The following is a 22,034-nucleotide window of genomic DNA, read 5'->3' on the forward strand; positions in this document are numbered from 1 at the left end:
TTATCATGCGTCTATTTTTATTCAGAAATAAAAAATTCACTTCTTTTTTATTTTAGGGTTGCTTTTAAATGCATAGCAATAGTCTTAAATATGTCTGAATCCACAAGACTGTCGTACGCGCAAACATTCATCTTGAATTCTGAAAAATTTCTGACCGATCACGAGGACAAAAGAGCGGACACGCGAATTTCATGCGCAAGTTTCGAATCAGTGGAACACACAGTCAAGAATATTACGTCTGTCGTATCTGTCGGTGGTATATTGTTGCCGACTCGTCAGAGCAGCAATTGGAAAACCTGCTACGATTTGGTGCAAGTACCTTCTACAAGGAACAATCTGCAAAGTCTAGCTATAGCCATCGGCTCCAGAAAATGTATCTGTTTGCAAGGACCGGTTGGCTGCGGTAAGACCGCCTTGGTGGAGTATCTGGCGAGAATGACCGGCCACGACGCGTTGAACTTCGTCAAGGTACAGCTGGGCGATCAGACTGACTCGAAAATGCTGCTGGGAATGTACAGATGCACCGACGTACCTGGCGAATTCGTTTGGCAGCCAGGTGTTCTCACGCAAGCCGTCGTTGCCGGCAAGTGGTTGCTGTTGGAGGATATTGATAGCGCCCCTCTGGACGTAGCTAGCGTCCTCAGCAACCTGATGGAGACTGGTACGTTGTGCGTCCCAGGTTATCGTGATACCATCTATGCCAACAGTGACTTCCAGTTGTTCGTCACTCAACGATCGACCGCGACGACTGCTCTAAAGCACGTTACGGGATCCTCGAATCTACTGCAGAAACATTGGCTATGCCTAAACGTGGAACCATTATCCAAAGAGGAATTAGTGATCGTAGTTAAAACGCTGTTCCCAGCACTGAACACTGCTGCTACCAAAATAATAGATGTGTTCTTGTTGTTCTCTGTGGGAGATCATAATAGCGAAGGCAACGACGGAACATTGTCACTAAAGACCGGGCGACAAACGTCAACCCGAGATCTGATAAAGTGGTGCTCCAGAGCTATCGTCGATTACAACGTGTCGTCGTCGAATTCAGCATTGAAGATACTTCAAGATGCTATAGACGTCTTTTGCTGTTCAGTGACTGATCAAGGTACGCATTTACATTTGCTTCTTAGACATTACAATTATATATATGTAAATAAAAAATATTCTTAAAAAATATTTTAAAATATTCTAAAAAATATTCTTAACAGAATTATCTTATATATGGTCTCAAGACAATTTTTTTCTGAATCCTTTTTTTACAACCTGTATGTAGAGGATTCTGCTAAGAATAAGATTATATTTTTTTATATGTACTTTTTAATAATTTATATTGATAATTATAACGATGAACTTTGCAGAGCAACGCTTGAACTTGGCGAAAGCGATAACTGACAAACTCGGTATCATCAGAACGAAGGCAGAATACTTTTGCAACATACACAAGCCTGCCGTGACTCTCTTATCCAACGTTCTGATAGCTGGTAGAGCGAAGTTGCGTAAAAAGGTGCGCTACGTGGAGCTGCAGACCGACAGAACCAATTTCTCGTTCACGCGACCCTCCGCATGCTTACTACAGCGCATAGCCAGCTGCGTAGTGCAGAAAGAGCCGGTGTTGTTAGTTGGTGAGACCGGCACCGGGAAAACGAGTACGATTCAATACCTGGCGAAGAGCACCGGGCATAAGTTGACGGTCATAAACATGAATCAGCAGAGCGAGAGCACCGATTTGCTGGGCGGTTATAAGCCGGTCGAAATCAAGTTTTTGATTTCGCCAATTCGGCAAGAATACGACATCCTGTTCCGTTCTTACTTCGACGTCGAGCTCAATGAGAAATTCTTAGAGAAAATAGATCTGTTTTACAAGAATCAGACTTGGAAGGCTCTCCTGCAAGTAATGAGACATACCGCGCGCGCCGCCGTGAAGAAACTGCGAGAGAGATGCGGAGAAGCGAGTCAGGCATCCGAGGAAGACGCCTCGAAACATTCCAATGCGAACGGCGACGTTCAGGAGAAACGCGCAGTTCACCAGGACAGTCGATTCAACGTAGATATGTGGAGGAACTGGGAAAATCTACTAGAAAGATTGAACAAGCTCTACACCCAGGTGAGGAGTCAGTACGCGTTGACATTCTCTTTTGTGGAAAGCAGCTTGGTGAAGGCTTTGCGGGACGGTTCCTGGGTGCTCCTGGACGAGATCAATCTAGCCAACGCGGAAACGCTGGAGTGCCTCTCCGGCTTGCTAGAGAGTTCCTCGGAATCGCTGCCGTTGTTGGAGCGCGGCGATAGCGAGCCTGTGAAACGGCACCCGGACTTCATGGTGTTCGCCTGTATGAATCCAGCGACGGACATCGGCAAGAGGGACTTGCCAGTCGGCTTGCGAAACAGATTCACTGAGTTCTACGTTGACGAGTTGACCGAGCAGATCGACTTGCAGCTGCTCGTGAACTCGTACCTGAAGGAGATCGAGATGAAGAAGCACGAGGCAATCGTAAAGTTTTACTTGAACGTGAGAAAGGAGGCAATGAGCACACTATTCGACGGCACAGCGCACCAACCGCATTACAGTCTGAGGACGCTGTGTCGCGCGTTAAGCATCTCCGCGTCAAATCCTTGCGGTAACATCGTAAGATCCCTATTTGAAGCTTTCTCTTTGAGCTTCCTCACGCAGCTGGAATATAAGTCGTATCCGATCGTGCAAAAAATGATCGCGACCACCATCTTGGGTAATAATCAGGATATCAAAGCGATCCTTGGTACGGCTATACCGAAACCGAAGTGTGGTCCGGCAGAGAAGTACGTCAACATTGAAGGCTATTGGGTTCTGCAGGGTAGTTTAACGCCTGAGACGCCGAATAATGTAAGTGAGAAATCAGACATTCTTGGGATTATTGTAAATGTTTCGCACCATCAGAAATTTGCTGATTTATGTATCATTTTCATGATCTCCAAAGTTAAAAGTTGATGAGTGAGCTTAGCTAAGTCCGGGTCTAAGTGTAGTAAGCCTTTATGCTCTAAATTCAAAATTTTTATGTAATTTTCTGCTAAAAACATCTTCCACTGCTACCGGAAGTCATAATTATTAATTAAGCTTTAAGGTAGTTGGTTAAATTCCAATTGTTAAAGCAGCGAGAAAAACGCGGCTAAACGGGGAAAAGAGATAGATTTAAATATTAATCTATTAGCGTTCAACAATGTAATGCTGCACATCTTTTCAAAATTGATATTTTCATTGCAGTACATATTAACTGATTCTGTCAGAAGAAACTTGCGAGACTTAGTAAGGGTAGTGTCGATCGGTAAATTGCCGGTTTTACTGCAAGGCGATACATCGGTAGGGAAAACGAGTTTGATCACATATCTGGCAAAAATTTCGGGACACGTCTGTGTCAGGATTAACAATCACGAGCACACAGATCTGCAGGAATACGTTGGAAGTTACGTCGCGGACGAAACAGGGAAGTTAGTGTTCAAAGAAGGTATCCTAGTCGACGCGATGCGTAAAGGTGAGTACCGTAATTTTGTATGTAAATGCCGCTCCGGATAAATTCGTACCACAATTAAAACAAATCGTCCACAGGATATTGGATTATTCTGGATGAGTTGAATTTAGCCCCAAGCGATGTTTTGGAAGCTCTAAATCGAGTCCTGGACGACAACAGAGAACTATTTATATCTGAGACGCAACAGGTTGTAAAAGCGCATCAACATTTTATGTTGTTCGCAACGCAAAATCCCCCTGGAATTTACGGCGGTCGGAAGGTAAAATAACACTCTTTGAAGATGAATTATGTTTCTTTAAACCCAGAAGATCAAAGCGAGACTTCTCTCTTGAAGTTATCTCGCGAGAGAACTCTCTTAAAGTAAATATCTTACTTTGAAGAATTTACAAATGCATGATTGTTCTTTCAGGTTCTATCCCGAGCGTTCAGGAATCGATTTGTAGAGTTGCACTTCGACGAGATACCGGCCAACGAATTGCAGATAATACTCGGTAAGAGATGCAGTATGCCCGAGTCGTACTGCAAAGAAGTTATCAGCGTGATGACGGATCTTCAGATAAGACGTAAAAGTACAGCGGCTTTCGCCGGTAAGAAAGGTAGGTGACGATCGTATGGAGAAAAATTGAGGAAAGAGAGGAACTACACATGTGTAGCGCAACAATTTCGTTAGAATAACCGATAAACATGTTATTTCCTAGGATTCATAACGCTACGCGATCTATTTCGCTGGGGCGAAAGATACAGATTGGCATCCATCGTAGACAACACATTGTACGACTGGAGGCAGCATCTAGCAGAGGAAGGTTACCTCGTTCTCGCGGCCAAAGTCCGCAAAACGGAGGAAGCGGACGAGATACGTCAAGTGATAAAGAAACACCTGAAAAGGGAGGTGGATCCTAACAAGCTGTTTACGCTGAACGACAATACCTCTCCCGTAACCAAGCGCATACTGGAGGAAATCTTGAACAACGAAATCCCGGGTTTCGGCCACATCGTGTGGACTTATCACATGCGCAGAATGGCCGTGCTCGTAAAGAAATCCTGTCAGTTCAAGGAGCCGGTGTTGCTGGTCGGCGAAACCGGCGGTGGTAAAACCACCATATGCCAAGTGATCGCCGCTATCAACGGTCAAACGATGCGTGGCGTGAACTGTCACATGCACACCGAGTCGTCTGATTTTCTAGGAAATCTACGACCCGTGCGGGAGCACGCTGAAAATGACAAGAGGCTGTTCGAATGGGTGGACGGACCTTTGATAAACGCCATGCGTAACGGCGACTTGTTCTTAGCTGACGAAATTTCCTTGGCAGATGACAGCGTCCTGGAACGATTAAATTCGCTGTTAGGTATGCGCTATGATTTCTCTCTGGCTCTTCTCTGATTTACTGCTCCAACTGGCTAATTATTTTCTATTGTATATGCAGAACCGGAGCGTAGCCTTCTGCTGGCCGAAAAAGGAATAGAGTCTTCGCACGGTGAGGAGAATACCGTGATCGTAGCGGACGAGAAGTTTGTGTTTATTGGCACGATGAATCCTGGCGGTGATTACGGTAAGAAAGAACTCTCGCCGGCATTGCGGAATCGCTTCACTGAGGTATGGTGCGAGGGATGCGCGGTCAGAAATGATCTGCATAATATAATAGTACACAATCTTCGCGTTGAGTTACAAACATTGAAAGAATCCGTCTCCAACGCGATATTGAGATTCACCGAATGGCTACACAACACCGAAGTTGGCAAGAAGCTCACTGTGAGCGTACGAGACATGCTCACATGGGTGAATTTTATAAACACGTGCACTGTTGACGTGTCGTCATCGCTGCTAACGATCGGAGACGCGTATTATCATGGCGCTTGCCTCACGTACATCGACAGTCTTGGGTCTGGCACTACGGGCGCAGAAAGGTAAATATCATTAACAAAATCAATCCTTGATATTAATCGTTCATTGTATTTGCTGTCGAATTTCAATATAGATGTTTGATTTTTGGCGTGATAAAAAGTGCAATAACTAGTCATTAATTGTTATTGTCTGCAAATTTTACTTTCAGTATCGAAAAATTGAAGAGCTTTGCGGATGCTGCTACCCGATTTATTAGATCAGAGCTTGAACATACGATAAAGTCAGATCTTGATACAGAGACTCTCACGGTGAAGAAAAATACCATGCTGACTGATTCAAGTAACGTGTTTGGGATACCACCGTTTTACATTGAAAAAGGTCCACACGCTTGCCGCGATGATCGCGCATTCACCTTCTCGACTCCCACTACGAAGCTGAATACGTTAAAGTTGCTAAGAGCGTTGCAGCTGAGCAAACCGATCCTGCTGGAGGGAAGTCCAGGTGTAGGAAAAACCAGCCTGGTTTCTGCGCTCGCCAAAGCCGCCGGGCATACTTTGCTCAGAATCAACTTAAGCGATCAAACGGTACGCATCGCAATAATAACAAATGATTTTCATCTCATTCAACTCATTCTTATATCGAACGATTGAACCACTTGAAATGGAAGTCACAAAAATTAAAATAACTTATATGTTTCTGTGTATTGCAGGACGTATCTGATTTGTTCGGTGCCGATCTTCCCGTGGAAGGTGGCAAAGGCGGCGAGTTTGCATGGCGGGACGGGCCATTTTTGCGAGCTCTGCGAGCAGGATATTGGATTTTGCTTGACGAATTGAACTTGGCTTCTCAATCAGTTTTGGAAGGCCTCAACGCATGCTTCGACCACAGAGGAGAAATATATATTCCCGAGTTAGGAAAGACCTTCTCGGTGAAACCCGGCACAAGACTGTTTGGCTGTCAGAATCCCCTGCAGCAAGGTGGAGCCAGACGCGGCTTGCCGAAGTCCTTTTTAAACAGATTCACTCAGGTAACTTGTACAAGATGTTATAAAGTAGCTTACGGTCTCTGGAGTGCGTCAAACTAAATATTATGTCTTGCAGATTTCCGTAGACGCGTTAATGGAGGACGACTTAAGGTTTATACTCGGCGTGAAATTCCCACAACTTGCTACGAGTCTGATCAACGACATGGTACGGTTCAATAGTATATTAGCGTCGGAGGTTGGCGTCACGTGGGGCTGCGCCGGGTCTCCTTGGGAAATGAATTTGCGTGATATTACACGATGGTGCGAAGCAACTATCGAAGCCACTCGTAACGAGTTACGCGGCGATAAAGAGTATTTTAATCCAGGCCACAGTGTAGAACTCATTTATGTCGACAGAATGAGAACTAAAGAAGATCGACAAAAAGTGAGTCAATCGTCGTTATTACTTAATATCGAAAATCGTGAAAGTAATGGAATAAAAATAGATTTGTGTCGAAGCAAGAGAGTTTACTCTGAACTCTTCTTTTATTGATGAAACATGACTTATATATTATAAGTCTTATAAGTCTTCTAAAATTAAATTATTAGCACTTTTAAATAAGATAAAAATAAATTCAGAATAAACACAGAATTAAATAAACAGTAAAATATAAAATCATTTTTTAGCGTTGTATCACATTTTTCAAACTTCGTATTTGTTTTTCAGGTCTACCATATATATCAAGAGATATTCTCGCTCGAGAAATATCCGCTCCCGCCTAATAAGCTACCCATGTACATCACAGCGGATAAGCTTTTCGTTGGCGATGTGACGTTAAGCCAGAGAGATTGTTGCGCGCACGAGGAGGACAATTTGTTGTTACTCAGAGATCAAAAAACGGCGTTGAAAAGTCTCATGCAATGCGTGAAGATGAATTGGATGTCTATATTGGTACATTTCACTATATTACATATTATCGCATATATTTATTAAAATATTCTTCGTTTATGGACAATTGATTCTAATTATTGTATTGTATTTTTTCTAATTATTATTATTGTATGTTACAGGTCGGTGCTTCGGGTTGTGGAAAGAGCAATGTGGTTCGTCTACTCGCTGCTTTAACGGGTCAGCAACTAAAGTCGATAGCCGTGAACTCCGCGATGGACACAACGGAGATATTGGGTGGCTTCGAACAGGTAAGTGGCGACGTGAGACAGATAATTGAATATTACTTCGTTATCGGTGATTTCCGATATCTTTTGCATATTTAAAAACGCGAAATACGATCACGCGTTTACTTAACATTGCACGATTTCATGCCGGAGAATTAATTTTTATTTTAAACTGCTTTTCTTTGAAAGGGATAGCAAAATCACTTAGACCCTCGGGTTTTCTTGAAACGGTAAAAGATATATAACAAATTATATACATATATATATATTACACATACTTTATTTAAGGTATGTGAACAGGGTTTTATACATATACATATGTACAATTAAATATGCATGCTTTCTCTGACAAGGATAGATTTGTGATTTGTATATTCTGAATAATTTGGTGTGTCATTTTGCATATCTTTCGCTGTTAATTCGCAGCGGTTTTTCGGTTTCTCAGGCACCGTTCGCTTAGAAAAGTCCTTAACAATACTTTCCCCTGACGAGATTATTTAGAATAATTTGCTCCAACATCAGCAGGCATCAGCCCTCTCAAATACGCTCCATGAAAAAAGAAGGTTGTTTTCGATAACAATTTCAAAACGTACATTAATCAAATGATCTCGGAAATTAAAAGAAAATTATCTCCTCTTACAAACTAGAGAAATAATTCGAATTCAGCTTCTGACAGATAATGTACGAGAGATTAAAATGCATACAATCGAGGTGTAAAAAGAATTGCTTTAAAATTTATATTCGTTTTGTCGAGACAACTGATGCAGCAAACATGAAATGAGACACATTGTGAAAGAACGATCGTACATTGAACGCGTAATTGAAACAGCACCAAGATCTTCGGTGCGTCTGCAATTCTCTTGTACATACGAATGCTATTTCTTCTCACAATCGCCGTTCACCATCGATACAGATAGGCCACTTTCGTTCTCTCCCGACGTAGCATTTACAAAATTACGATAAAAAATTTCGGTTTCGTTCGGACACTTTCTTACTTTACGCGTGTACTCTGTTTTTACATTTAAACATTTATCTCATACGCGATTTATATACGTATCTCTAAGGAGAAGATGTCGTGCGGTAGTTGCGATTAATTGACTTGTATCCAAAGCAGCTTCCTTCGCGCGCTGCTTCCAACGCATCTCCGGCGGAAAATGGCGGAAAGGGGGGCGGGGGGCAACCGGGGAGGGGAGTCAGGACGAGAACATTAATCTCGCGTAATTTCAATATCAATGCCAACACCATTCGTGTCCACGTGACATCTCACTATGTCTACACACGTGTAAACGCTTCTTCGTCCGCAAACGTCTGTAAACGTTCTACATTGATATGCGCTTTTCGCTATACAGTAAGAAACGGTCTCTATGCTAACACTTTTAATACACTTTAATACATATCATATATTTTAGTAGTGCCAATAACGCACACATATTTCCTTCTTCTTTATAATTTCGGAACGAAATCGCAGCGATCTGCTCATATCCTCGAACGGTCTCATAAATGACACAAACACACGTTGACGTCAGAGTCATCGGAATTCACGTAAAAGCTCCGATACCTTTTTTTCTTTTTTTTTTACATCACGACTGAAATACACCTGTCATAGTTAAGAGAATGATTCCTCACAATTATGTTCTACCGACCACGATGTGATACCGCGCAGTTTGATATGAGTAATTTTTACAGATTCTTTTCTTTCTTTTTTTTTACATAAAATTCATGGATTGCTTTATTCTTAGCGATTCTTAATAATCAGAAGTTGTATCTCACTCGTGTGAAATACTAATATCTATGTGCCTTAAAAAATCACGTGGCAAAATATTTTGAAACCCTGATCGAGCTTGGTCGATTCTGAGTTCTATTAACTGAGTTTTGATTGTTCTTAACGTTACGACTCCTCTTGTTCGTTTGCTCTCGTTTCAGTGTCTAAATCTTACAGTTCTCTCGATATATCCTCGTAGTATCATGATATAATCCTTTCTGTGTCCCAGTATTTCTCGGGGAATGCGACGCCGAAATTGTTCGAATTTTTCTTTCTTTTATTGCGACGGGGATAAAGGTTGAAGATACGCAAGGATACATTGCTCTCTCAGTTTGCTGTTTTTGGGATTCCAAGTCCTAGCAATAAATTCACATAAGCTTCATTTGTAATTAAATCGGAATATATTGAAAACGATTACGAAGAACGTCGCTAAGGAGTAAGAGAGAACGTACAAAACGATCGTTCCGACGGAACCGAGAGAATTGATTACATCCACCCTCACCGTGATTACTTCCCAATTTTCTCGATCGAGGAGCACATGACCACGAGGTGATTCACGGAAACCAGAGACTCGTATCTTCTCATTAGTCTCTTGTTAATCGTCTCTTTACTACAGACGAATGTTTTTTGGTAATGCGTCGGTCGGTCAAATCGCGACGGGACATCGTGCAGACATGGTGATCTCGCAACGCGGGGCAGACAGGAGGGGGGTTTTACGAACCTCAAAATCTCGCATAGAAAATATATATGTGATTTCAGTATACGTATACTATCTTATCTCGAGAAGATTGAGTCCCCAAGTGAGAGAAGCTCGCGTGAGAATGCCACTTTTTACGAAGGACTGCGCGTTTCGATCGTTATGTGTGTGTATACACTAATAAGTGCACCTATGTAGCTCGGTCTAAACAAAGGAACTATGGATCTCTTCCTTCTCGTTACACATTCTCTTTTTCTCACCCTAGTTTTCGTCCTACGACTGCATCAAGGGAAGTGTAACTGAAGAAAGCAGACCTCGAGTTACAATTATCTAATGTACCTAAGGTGTCGCGTATCACTCCGTCTATGTACATAATGTATGTGTACGTGTGTGTACATAACTTCTCTAAGAATCTATCAATGACACCACAATAATGGAGATTAGGACATTCATAAGCAATCACAGTTACATTTAGATGATGCCCAAAAAAGACCACGCTTCTTCCCCCTCGATTTGTGCCTCGTGTGCCTTTCTTTCCTGCAATTACGGGAGATATTTCGTCGTGAGCGAAGTTAGTCACAGAGAAGAATTGAAATTCTGCAGAACTTGGATTGAGAATGATAAGGTGACCAGATTTCCCAGCCCTGAATTCGGGACACTTCATAAATGTGTAAAGCGGGGAAAGGGGGATAAAAAGATCCGAAAATTATTTGACAATCACTGAAAATGACGACAAATCGGTATCCCGAATAGCACTCGAAAAAATTCGGGATAAAGGGTGGAAAATCGGAACTGTCCCGAAAAAATCGGGGCGTCTGGTCACCTTAGCTGTATGTGTCGAGAAAGGAGGAGATTACTCCGTAATAATGTACTTACGATATATCCTGACGACCGCATGTCGTTATTTTCGGCATACTTATTTCCGCAGGAGACACAGGATACAAGCGAAAGACATATGGAATACGGAGTGTTATGTCCATGGCAGTTGCTCGTCATGAAAAGATCGCAGACGCGCGCGCGCTGTCAATCACGTACATGAAAAGTTCATTAGCGCGCCGAAAATACCAAAAGTGCATGAATGTGAACGCGCCAGTGCGAACGAGGTCGCGTTGTCTACAACAACGCGATTTGTGTGGCGGACGCCTTAACCACTTACTCGAGTTACTAACTACTCTAGACCAATCGCGTTCGTTTCGCACTATGAGGTTGTCATCGTGGTTATTCAATATAGATGTTGGTAATGAAACGCGCGAAATGCTCGATCTTTTCGCGCCAAGCAACAGCCATGGACATACATCGATCCACATCGCTCCGCGTTTCTCGCGTCTTTTATCCGTCGAAAGTGAGTCTCGCGCGTTAATACGAGTCTCGTAAGTCTCGGAAGTGTCGAGAATAGCGATGTGCGATCACCGGGGCGTATCGTGAAGACGTCATTTATAAGTAATCTTCTCGTTTTTCCTCGCGGTATATGCAGCCGGTGCTTGTCGCGCCGACGTTCCTTACATTTGCTAATAACATCGACTCGCTCAAATAGTAATAGAATCGGGCGATCGTCGGATTTATTGAACGAGAATTAGAAATGCGATGACAATCAGAGAGAGAGAGAGAGAGAGAGAGAGATGCGGGATATTCGGGCGGTTGCGTCAGCTTGTTTGGAAAAGAGATACGAAGAAAGAAGTATCTCATAGAACGCGTTCTTTTCGGCCGCGACGCCGTTCACATATTGGCGTATATTTTCAGCGCGATTCAATAATCGCGCGGCCATCTTGATTCTCGATCTTTCTGCATCGAGTAACCGCCGTGGACACATCACATCGCTCCGCATTTTACGCATCTTTAACCCGTCGAAAGTGAATCTCGCACGGAAATAAGTATCGGGAGTGTCGAGAATAGCGATGTGCGATCACCGGGGCGTATCGTGAAGACGTCATTTGTAAGTAATCTTCTCGTTTCTCCTCGCGGTACATGTTAGATGACCAGATTTCCCAACCCTGAACACTTTATAAATTCGGGACACTTTATAAATGTGTAAAGCGGGGGGAGGGGGCTAAAAAAATCCGAAAATTATTTGACAATCATTGAAAATAATGATAAATCGGTATCCCGAATAGCACTCGAAAAAATTCGGGACAAAGGGTGAAAAATCGGGACGTCTGGTCACCTTAAGAATGGATGATACAGCCGAAATTGATAGACTTCACTAGAGTAACTCTCTCGTGTGATTGTGTGTGCGAACATACTTTCATCATTTAGCGCGAATATGATACAGAATGTCCCGAGACTGATCCGATTATGATGTGATCCGAATTTTTCGTTGACGAAAATCTCACGAGATCGAAATGATGCAAAATTGAAGCAGCGCACCGTCGATCACAGCGTGCGCGTTACGGCGAGTTTTATATTTCACATCGTTCTCAATCACGGCGACGCGTGTTCGAACGCAACGTTAACGCGTGCAGCTTGAAATTGAGCGGTTATCCCCGGGGCATTCCCGCACGGTGAATGGGTCGCTCGTTTTTTTACGATAAAAATTCTCGAGAAGGATATCCTAGCCAGGAGCGGTGAAAAATGGCACCGCGTACACACGTTCTGAGCGCGGCGTAACGTCAACGCTATTCCTCGGGGATAAAAACACAACAGATCTCTCTGGTGATTGATTATACACATTTCGAGCCACGATTTCTCTCGGACATGACGGCTGCGTAAATTGACATGGAGATGCGAGTGCGAATTTTGCGAGGAAAATCAGTCTATCGATAACTCCGAGTCTAATAGACGCCGCGTGTCGCAATAGCGACAATCGATTCGTCGCTTGTAGACGTACACGGAGAAAACATGGTAAAGCGAAAATTATATCTCACTTTACAATGTTTTTATAAAATTGGACTATGCTAACCTGTTGTAATATAACAAATTACTATAGAAATAATAAATTTGACGCTCTACTGAATATGTGCACGATATAAAAAAAAAGGGGAATGACAATAATCTTGTAGCAAAAAGTCAAAAGTGCAGAACCTTTTTAAACGAAAATTTAAATAGTAAGTTTGGTCATGATTTCTATATGGTCCAAGATTACAAAATTTTGTGGTAATTTTTACTACAATATTTTCTTATACGTGCCAAAATCGACAACGAAATATTAAGCATTTCTACGATTAATTTTACCGCACAACAGCTCGACGTAATCTTGCTTCTCGACGTCGCGATAGATCTTTCATTTCGTCCGTGTGGAAAATAAATCTCGCGTACGCGAGATTTATTCGCGTTGTCGTTGAAAACTGCCCTCAAAGCTTCGTGAAAGTCCTCGAGAGGACGACGACGTAAGTGCGCAAACAGTCGTCGTATCGATAGCACACTTTGATTGATCTCATCGACGATACAAATGTCCGGTTGGAGTAGTAACAATGTTCCGGGAAAGGATCTCGCACGAAGGGGGTTTTTTCCCGAGAAATATGTTTCGATCGAATGCTCATAGCGCGTCATTCACTGGTCGTCATGGAGTTTTTTCATAGTTTTTTCGGCCAAGGGCGTCAATGCGCGTCCGGCCAATTCTTCACTCGAAGTTTATTCGCTCGGCAGGTCGCTACTCGTCGGGCTCATTTGGAGATCGTTCATCTCCGACGGTGGTGGCAGCAACATGCTCGGCCTCCTAGACAGATCCTCCTCGTAGAGACTGGTGGTGCTCTTCGGTCTCGAGGAGAGGCTCCACGGATCGGGCACCGGGATGGAGTCGTCCTGCGTGACAATTTCACAGAATCTCGTTTGAGTGAAAATGTCGAAGTCGAGCGCGGGATTTCGACGATTATTATTCGGACGAACAGTGTCCTACCACCAGTAAGTGTTTGGCAGTCGGTGGCAAGGGTGGCTTCAGGAGCGCCACGTCGGTAAGATTGCAACCCGGCGGTGCGGCTTGCGCTGCCAGGGGTGGATCCGGCGGTGAGGGTAGGTTCATCGGCGGCTCGTAACGGGGTGGTTGGACGTTCTGTATCGGGCTGCTCGCGGCGGATCCGAGGATCCAGCGGGCTATGCTCTCGCAACAGCCGCAACACACGTCCGACATCCCCTGTCGCAATCCTCGGTGCAGGGCGAGGAACAAGGCCGGGTTCACGAAGGCGTGTACGTACGCGATGTGTAGGGTCACCTGGTACAACACAGAGACTGTGTAAGACGGCGATTGCGGGACGGTACATAACTGCAGGACGGTACATGATTGCGGAACGGTCCCTTGCGATACACAAATTGTAAACATAAGCGTGCGCGAGTTAATTGAAGAGCAGGTAATAGCTTATCTTGCGTTACCTTAGCGTTGCAAGATGAAAAGCTCAGGAGGATCATAGACGCGAGAACTTTGGTCTTTTGCGCTTAAAAGAAACCATTCCCTTAAAGAGTATAAGTAAAAATGTTTCTGATTGAATTATCAAAAGGAGTATTTCACTGGTAATCAATGAATGTTCATTGATTCACTGAAATGTGCTATTAAAAAAATTGCTACTGAGAGCAGAAATATATAAGAAATAAAAAATGTTTATTCAAAATTCATTGTCAAAATTCACTGATTTTCGGTAGAAACTCCCGCTTTACTGCTCTATCTTATATCTCACGGATTTTGATCAGTGAGTTTTTGTTGCAAAATCTGTGATACATAAATTCGTTATACACTGCGAAGAATATACTGATTATATTTTAAAGAGTAACGGAATCAGTTGCTCCATATACAAAGAAAAAACGTTTGAAATTATATTTGTCGGACATAAAGTTTATTTTTGTGAAATAAACTTGGCCTACAAAATCCTACAAATAAATTTTGAAGTACTTTTTTCACGATGTATAGGAAACATTGACCTAATTGTTTGTACAGATTAGATTATCTTAATTAAACGAGGGTGAAGTTTGGAAGGAACTCCTTTTCAGAGCGCACGGAGCGATTTTTCAATTTATACATGGAACAATATCGTGGAGTTTATTCAGAAGAGTTGACAGAAGCAGGAGAATTATTAACTAGTGTCTTTTTAGTGGAAAATTGTGTTTTCTTGGGCGCACTCTTGAATATTTGAGAAGATAAAACTTGCCCGCACAAAAGCGTTTCGCGATGTCTCATTAAATAAATGATAAGCCATAAGTTGTCAAAAATTGGGTCGATAAGTAAGTGAGACGCGTCGCAATAAGGATCGTCTTTTCTTATTGCATTTCGCGGCAGTTGGTCGAAAATCGTCGAAACGCCGGGCGTTTATTACACATCGCGAAGATTAAACGCACCTATTTCGCGCATCCGGTGTGCACGTTGCGGCATCAGCCGCCGACACGACACATTCGAAATTATATTACTCGCCTCCCCCTTCCTCCTCGTGCTTTTTTCTCCCTCTTCAAAATTTATATTCTCGCGGAAAGACTCTTCTTCCCTCGCGTAGTTGTGAATTCGCTCGATCGACTCGCAATTCACGGGCGAATGTGTATCGGCACGGTTGAGCGAGTTTCGCTTTCGCGGTTTCTCGCGAACTTTTCGCATTCATTCCCATCTACGCGTCGTGTCGGTATTGCGAATCGAACTAAAGTCGTTATCTTTCACAAGCTCCTCGTTGTGTCTTTTACGCACGTTTTTCAGTGGCCATCCCGTAAAATTCGATTATTTAAAAAACGCGAAAGCATTCACGTAAATTTCTTTGAATTTGAAAAGTTCATTCAAAGTGAATGAAAAATCATCCAGATTTGAGTGACTCGATGATTACTGCCCACTTCTTAACCGGTTCACTGGTGAACTCGGAACCAACGTTTCGTGCCAAAACTGGTGAGAACAAAAAAATTCCGCATTTTCCGCATGAAAACTTATCTAATAAGGGGTTTTTTGGGTAACTGATTACGAATTCGAGGTCAAATTTGTCCCTACTTTTACCCTATGCACCAAAAACTAATATCCTTTATATCATTCATTATATTTCCAGGGTCAAATTTTGTCTAAATTCTGAATATATTTTTATATTGTTTCATTTTATAATTTATAATATAAAATTTATAATATTTCACTAGCTAATAACCCATACAGCACAAAATCTCTTGGGGACGTCCCACAGATTTCCTGAGGAAAACGTCCCCAGGACGTTCTCAGGACGTACTCTGGACGTCAATTTGTGCTGTTAGGGAACGGAGTATCCATGGAATCATACCGAATATCATACCGAGTTTGTTCCGTATCTGTAATAGAATATTAAAGTTAGTCACTTGAAACCGTCATATTGGATCCGTCACTTTAAATTTCTCAAATTTGACCTCGGATTCTTAATCAGCGATCCAAAAAACATGAGAGTAGCAAGTTTCATGCAAATCCGATGAAAACTGACGGAGATATACAGCGAACACATATATGTGTGCTTACCAGTAAATCGGTTAATAGAAACATCACTCCAAGAAATTTGGAAAGTACAATCGCCGAAAAAATACAAGAAGAAGATTGAACCGAACGCTCGAAATCGGCTCCAATCGCCACCACTTGACATTGTCTGCATTCGTTTGTATCGATATTCCGCATAAACTACGCGATTGTATGAAAGATTATTCCTGGCGCATTTATCCTCCAATATTAACGAGAGATCTTATTAGTTCGCGCAATGAATAAACAACGTCGACATTTGACCGCCGTTTTTACAGGATTTCGATCCGCGAACATGCGCGTTCGTGTATGCGGGACGCGTATTAATATCCATCCCGATGTGTCGCAGGGATGCATAAACGCGCGACTACATCAGCCTTCGGGATATTGTGCGCCGATCGGAAGAGTACACCTTCGAGATCGCGCGTAAACATCGAAGATGCATCCGCACTTCGCGCGAGCACGTAACCGTCGGCGTGCACGCGCGCCCACGGATACGAAAACGGTCGTTATCTCGTTATCTCGCCGCGGGAGTCTATCCATTCTAATTTACCTCGTAGCCGGTAGGATTTCCTATGACAGGATGGTGCACCAGGGTAACGAAAAACAATGGTCCCCAGAATATGACATACGCCGCCGTTATGACCAGGAACATTTTCACTCGCTGCACGCCCTCGCGTTCCATCCTCCTCAGATAATTCCTCATCTTCCGGTGCTCCTCGATGGCACCGATCCTCTGAAATATCGACGGGTGCCATTTCATTTTTTCCCAAGTGACTCGCGAAACCATCGCAACATCTTCTCGTCTGCACCTTATTCGGTCAGATCCGGTATTGGCATTCGTGAAAGCGTGAAAAAGTCGTCAGCGGAACGCCGAGGTGAACAGAGAGAGAATTTTGCAACCAAAATTACTGTGAAATTTCGTAGCCGAGGAACAGATCGACATTCCGCGATAATTGACTATCCCTTCATTTCATATGTATAATACTTATTTCGGGAAGTGAAATGAAAAAATTCGCAAAAAAAGAGAGATATATATATAAGAGATTAAAAATTAAAAACCAATAAATAGAGTCTATAAAAGTCAAGAGTACAAGAATTTGTTACATAAGAAATTATAATAATTTTTACAAAATATAAGAATTATCGCATATAAACGTTTCGATCCTCAAACGTTTGGAGCTTCTTCAGTATAAAATAAATTTTGCCCTACAAAAGATCGGTGATAGGAAATGGTAAATTTACGAAATGTTTGCCATCCTGAATAAAGAGGCTGTTCAAATCCATAGGAGATTGGTGCTATTATTGCTAGGCTATATCAGAGCATTTCCTAATGCCCGAGAGATTGGCAATTTTAAGCCGGCTTGGTCAGTCATCAACAAACTTGGAAAGTCAATTGTAACGGTTCAATACATAAAAATACATAAAAGTCTTCTTTTAAAAAATTGGCTACGCTGAGAAAAAAATATCTAAGAAGTAGAAACAATTTATTCGCTAAGTATATTTACGTATACTATGAAACATTTCTTAGATAGGAAAATATATATTTTCTTAAAATCTCCGCTTTTAATGAAAGCAATTGTTTATTCTGTTTAAATAGAAGTCACTCCATGTTGTTGTAAAAATGAAAGAAATGTTGATTTATCGTTTAAAATGATCGACCGAGGCGATTTTTCTTTTGCGTACACAAACGTGCGGAAATGTGCTGTTCGCATCGGAAATTACCGCGATGATTCTTACCTTCGGCGTCGTGCCGTTCCTCGTGTCGACTGCGCCGTCTTCGCTCGCGAGCGCGTTCGTCGCACCCTGATGTCCTCCTGTCACGTTAACGAGCGTTGTAACGAGACCAGCTACTCGTACCTGAAGATAAGCACGGTCACACGGAAACGGGAGAAATTTGTGCAATTGGACGGATAATATTCTCGCCAGCTGTCCGCGCGAAAAATCGAGATAGATGTTTTCGCAAAGGCGTAAAAAGAACGTTGCTCCGGGATAAAATCTCTTTATCCCGGTCCAACGTGCCGCTGTGCCAGCGTACGTTTATTGCATTTTTTTCGCGTATTTTTTTATCTATTTTCTATAACGTGAAATTTCATACTTCGATATCCTATCGATAACTGCATGTATGGCTGTTTATTTTCAAAACGGTCCGATTCCATTCCCCGGAAAAAGTCGGTAATTCGATTGCTGCACTTACAAATAAACACGAAGAGAGTAGAAATGACGGAAAATGGATCATTTCGCTCACCGCTTCGACGTTAGCTTTCGTCAGATCTCTGTGCAACTTTCTCAAGTGGAAAAGCGTGAGCGCCACGCAAATGATGTTGATGACTATCCAGAGAACGTTGAGTATGTAGTGACGAAAAGGGCCGTGCACCAACGGACAGCTGGGCGCGTTGTGGCCGCTTTCCGTGTTCGCTGCCAGAGCCCCGCTGAGAAACGTGGGTCCCAGATTGATCGTTATACTGGCGAACCAGATCATGAAGGTACCGAAGAGCACGCACTGCGAACAATGGAAGGTTACACGGAAAAGTTTCCACGAGGAAAATCCGTCTGATGCGCGTCAGTGTTGGGCATTAATCGATTATAATTTTATTTGACTGAAATAATTGGCAAATAAATAATCAAACTAATTCAATCGGCACATAAATAATTACACTCTGAGAAAAAATAATTGGAAATTTATTCGTTTTTGTATTTTCTTTTTTTTTTTTTTATTACAAAAATAAGCTTTATAGTCAACAAATAAGTTTTCAAATATTTGTCTCAGTATACAGATAATTTAGTCGATTGATAAAATTAATTATTAATCAATTTACAATCAATCAAATCGAAATTTGATTGATAATTAATTTCAACGATCGATTAAATTATTCGCGGTTTCATGCATATAATGATTGATAAATTTTGACTATGAATTTGCCGATTATCAGTCAAATGAGATTTTAATCGATTAATTCCCAGTAATAATTCGCGTCACGTTTTCTCCGAGCTTTTTGCCAACTAATTTACCCTCTACGATCACGTTTTGGTTGTAGTTAAGGATTTTCTAAATGATATAATAATTCTGATTAATCATCACTAATTATCAGCCGACAGTGAAGCACAATTGATAGGATGTGTTTTTCGCGATTCAATCAAAACATTTGCGCAAATTCTCGGCACGCTTCGTAAATATCGCGGACTATTTTAACCTAATTACCTAATTTTACCGGCTTGATCAATGCCGGTAATTTATGCGAAACAGTTCCGTGGAAAGAAAGAGAGAGGAGAAAAAGGAAGCGGTGGCGAATTTAAGCTGACAAATTTAAATCGAATAGCGGCGCATTTTGTGTTTGATCCGACAATTCCGTGGCAACGGGATATTTCTCAGCAATTATGCAAACTCGCATAACTTCGTTCAACGTGGCGCATTCGCAAAATCACGAAGATACTATTGGGGAAACACCAATCATTAGAAACGTGGGTTGTAAATTTTTTGGTCGTAAATTTTGTACACGCGCTCGAAGACTTCCGCGATATTTCACGAATATTTATTCGCCCGATCAAGCGCGCATTCTCATTTGGGGTATTGCGATCGGTCAGTCCGACGACGACGAATTTATGGTAAACTCGTTACCCTCGCTCAAACTCCAGAGTCCGGCGCGTCTGTGAAATCCTATAATCCGCAACTGATTCGCCATCGCGAAGAGATGGTAGGAGCCACTTCGGCGAAGCCGAGGCAAGTTTTGATCAGACGCTGTTACAACCGCAGTGTTCATCAGGATATACAGTAAATGCCACTTTAAGTGGCATTATTGTGCCTTGTATTATCACTAATAAACAGCGATTCCGGGTTTTACACGAAATGACGTCACGGAGAGCCACTTTCTTCGTCGACGCGTATATCTATGAGACGCGAATAAACGACGGACAGACAAAAAAATCGTGAATTAAAAAGGAGTTTTCCCACGAGAGAGGAAGAGAGAGAGAAAGAAATGAAGGAAAGGGAGAGAGAGTGAAAGAGACGAATATCAATGACGCCCGAAATAATCGCGAAAATGATTATTCCGACGTCTGCAGAGGTAGAAATAGAATAGTTTCCAATTTTTCCAGCGGCGAGGGGATACGTTAATAATAGGCATTGCGCATATGCTTAACGACAGCAGCGACGTGTCATTAGAATTTTGTCCCCCGCAAAAGCGAGTCGAGTGTCACTCAGAAACGTGCAGGTTACCGTGTTAAATTAATTTGGGGCTGACTGCAGGTACACGTGCGCGAGAAAGCCGAGTCGTTAGGGGATTAATTGCGCTAATTTCCCGGTTTCGGACGGAGTGCCAGGACGGTGGGTGCTCGTAATAATACTGAGTACGGCAGTCCCGTGAGATTCGCGTCAAACTTTCGGAGCTTGCGTAGCGTCTCGATGGATTCGAGGGAGGCGGGGGTAGGACGACTTTTTCCGCTCGGTAAGACTCGGGTGTTCCTCTCCTGTTGAATTCTTAATTAAATATCCCGACGGGGGTGTTCCCCCCCCCCCTAAAATGGATACGAAATCAGGGCGAAACGCTTCCGACAATTGACGGTAAATCGAGCTGCTCGCGAATGGAAGCGATATTCTTCGCAGTGCTCCGCGAGCAGTCGCGTTATTTTTTTTGTGATTCAACGTAGAGATTTACTACGTCGTTACAAACGCCGACCAGCACGTCCCCAGCCGCGATTTATTACACGAGCTGCCGCGCTTTCGGTCAAGATCGTGTGCATTAACGTCCCTCTGTGGCGGCGCGATTAATTTCCCTTTGAAAAATCCGATTCTTTCTCTCTTCCTCTCTCTCTCTCTCTCTCTCTCTCTTCCTCCCTTCTCTCCTCTCCCTCGGTCGCCCCCACGCACTTTGACACGTCCACGCTGCCACGCAGACGGCTTACGCCGCAATCAGTCACCGCTAAATTCGCTATCACAATGCTGCGGTTAGATGGAAATCTCTCTATCTCTATCCGTCTCCCCCCTACCCGCCACATATCACGCACCGCATGCAAGATAGACGATCGTTGTCTACGAAGTCGCGCATTTCACCCGTACGTCACCCGATGTTTTTGATCAATCTCCTGCCACAACCGGTCGGACTTGACTCGAGCTATTCATATTTTGAAAGCACAGCGCCTGTGCCCGACTAAAAATTTATACTCTGGTCCTGATCGGATCGTTTCTACTTAATTATTAGTTCGTATAACTTGCACAGTGATAATTTAAATTACATAACGTACAACATACCAATCTTATTAACAAGAAGGATTACTGATAATTAAAAGCCGATAACACCATTTTGTATAATTGATCGATCTCGAGGTTTGAAACATATTAAGGATTACTCGCTTGCCTGAAAATTCCGAGCTCTAATTCTCACCTGAGGCGAGTCCATCAGCAGGGGAGCGGTCAGGTCCGCCTCCTCGTCGCTCTCCGGGAATACCGGGCTGTCGTTTAGCACGGTCGTTAGCATATTTACCGTGGAAACGGTCACCAGCAGTAGAAAGGCAGTCTCGACCAGGGAGCACTTGTTAACGGGCTGACAATTCAATATACTGGAGCCCAGGGGCAGCAATATAGCCGCCCTCGCGCAGTCCACCATGGCTTGGTGGAATAACAGTCCCTGAGACCACCTGTGAATACCGTTGGGATAAACTGTGCGTCAACGCGTTTCTCTCTCTCTCTCTCTCTCTCTCTCTCTCTCTCTCTCTCTCTCTCTCTCTC

The 22,034-nt window shown here is 42.9% G+C and overlaps 2 protein-coding genes across 2 annotated transcripts in view; one reads left to right on the forward strand and one right to left on the reverse strand.

Moving 5' to 3' along the window:
• Nucleotides 1–22,034, forward strand: part of LOC116842286 (midasin) — a 127,036-nt gene that overhangs the window by 1,493 nt on the left and 103,509 nt on the right. The window contains exons 4-15 of the mRNA XM_032811261.1: nt 57–1,105; nt 1,359–2,857; nt 3,236–3,503; nt 3,578–3,759; nt 3,910–4,096; nt 4,199–4,846; nt 4,925–5,405; nt 5,552–5,927; nt 6,053–6,370; nt 6,444–6,752; nt 7,035–7,259; nt 7,379–7,507. Of these exons, the coding sequence (XP_032667152.1) occupies nt 57–1,105; nt 1,359–2,857; nt 3,236–3,503; nt 3,578–3,759; nt 3,910–4,096; nt 4,199–4,846; nt 4,925–5,405; nt 5,552–5,927; nt 6,053–6,370; nt 6,444–6,752; nt 7,035–7,259; nt 7,379–7,507 (5,671 nt within the window). The remainder of the gene's footprint in view (nt 1–56; nt 1,106–1,358; nt 2,858–3,235; nt 3,504–3,577; nt 3,760–3,909; nt 4,097–4,198; nt 4,847–4,924; nt 5,406–5,551; nt 5,928–6,052; nt 6,371–6,443; nt 6,753–7,034; nt 7,260–7,378; nt 7,508–22,034) is intronic.
• Nucleotides 11,831–22,034, reverse strand: part of LOC116842334 — a 72,020-nt gene continuing 61,816 nt past the window's right edge. The window contains exons 5-10 of the mRNA XM_032811416.1: nt 21,691–21,943; nt 18,558–18,812; nt 18,050–18,169; nt 16,863–17,045; nt 13,775–14,086; nt 11,831–13,680 (exon numbers count right to left, since the gene is read on the reverse strand). Of these exons, the coding sequence (XP_032667307.1) occupies nt 13,510–13,680; nt 13,775–14,086; nt 16,863–17,045; nt 18,050–18,169; nt 18,558–18,812; nt 21,691–21,943 (1,294 nt within the window). The 3' untranslated portion in view covers nt 11,831–13,509. The remainder of the gene's footprint in view (nt 13,681–13,774; nt 14,087–16,862; nt 17,046–18,049; nt 18,170–18,557; nt 18,813–21,690; nt 21,944–22,034) is intronic.

The sequence above is a fragment of the Odontomachus brunneus genome, unplaced genomic scaffold, assembly GCF_010583005.1.
Source record: "Odontomachus brunneus isolate Ranch 3 - 2012 unplaced genomic scaffold, Obru_v1 Obru_scaffold_002, whole genome shotgun sequence".
In the NCBI taxonomy this organism is placed as follows: Eukaryota; Metazoa; Arthropoda; class Insecta; order Hymenoptera; family Formicidae; genus Odontomachus; species Odontomachus brunneus.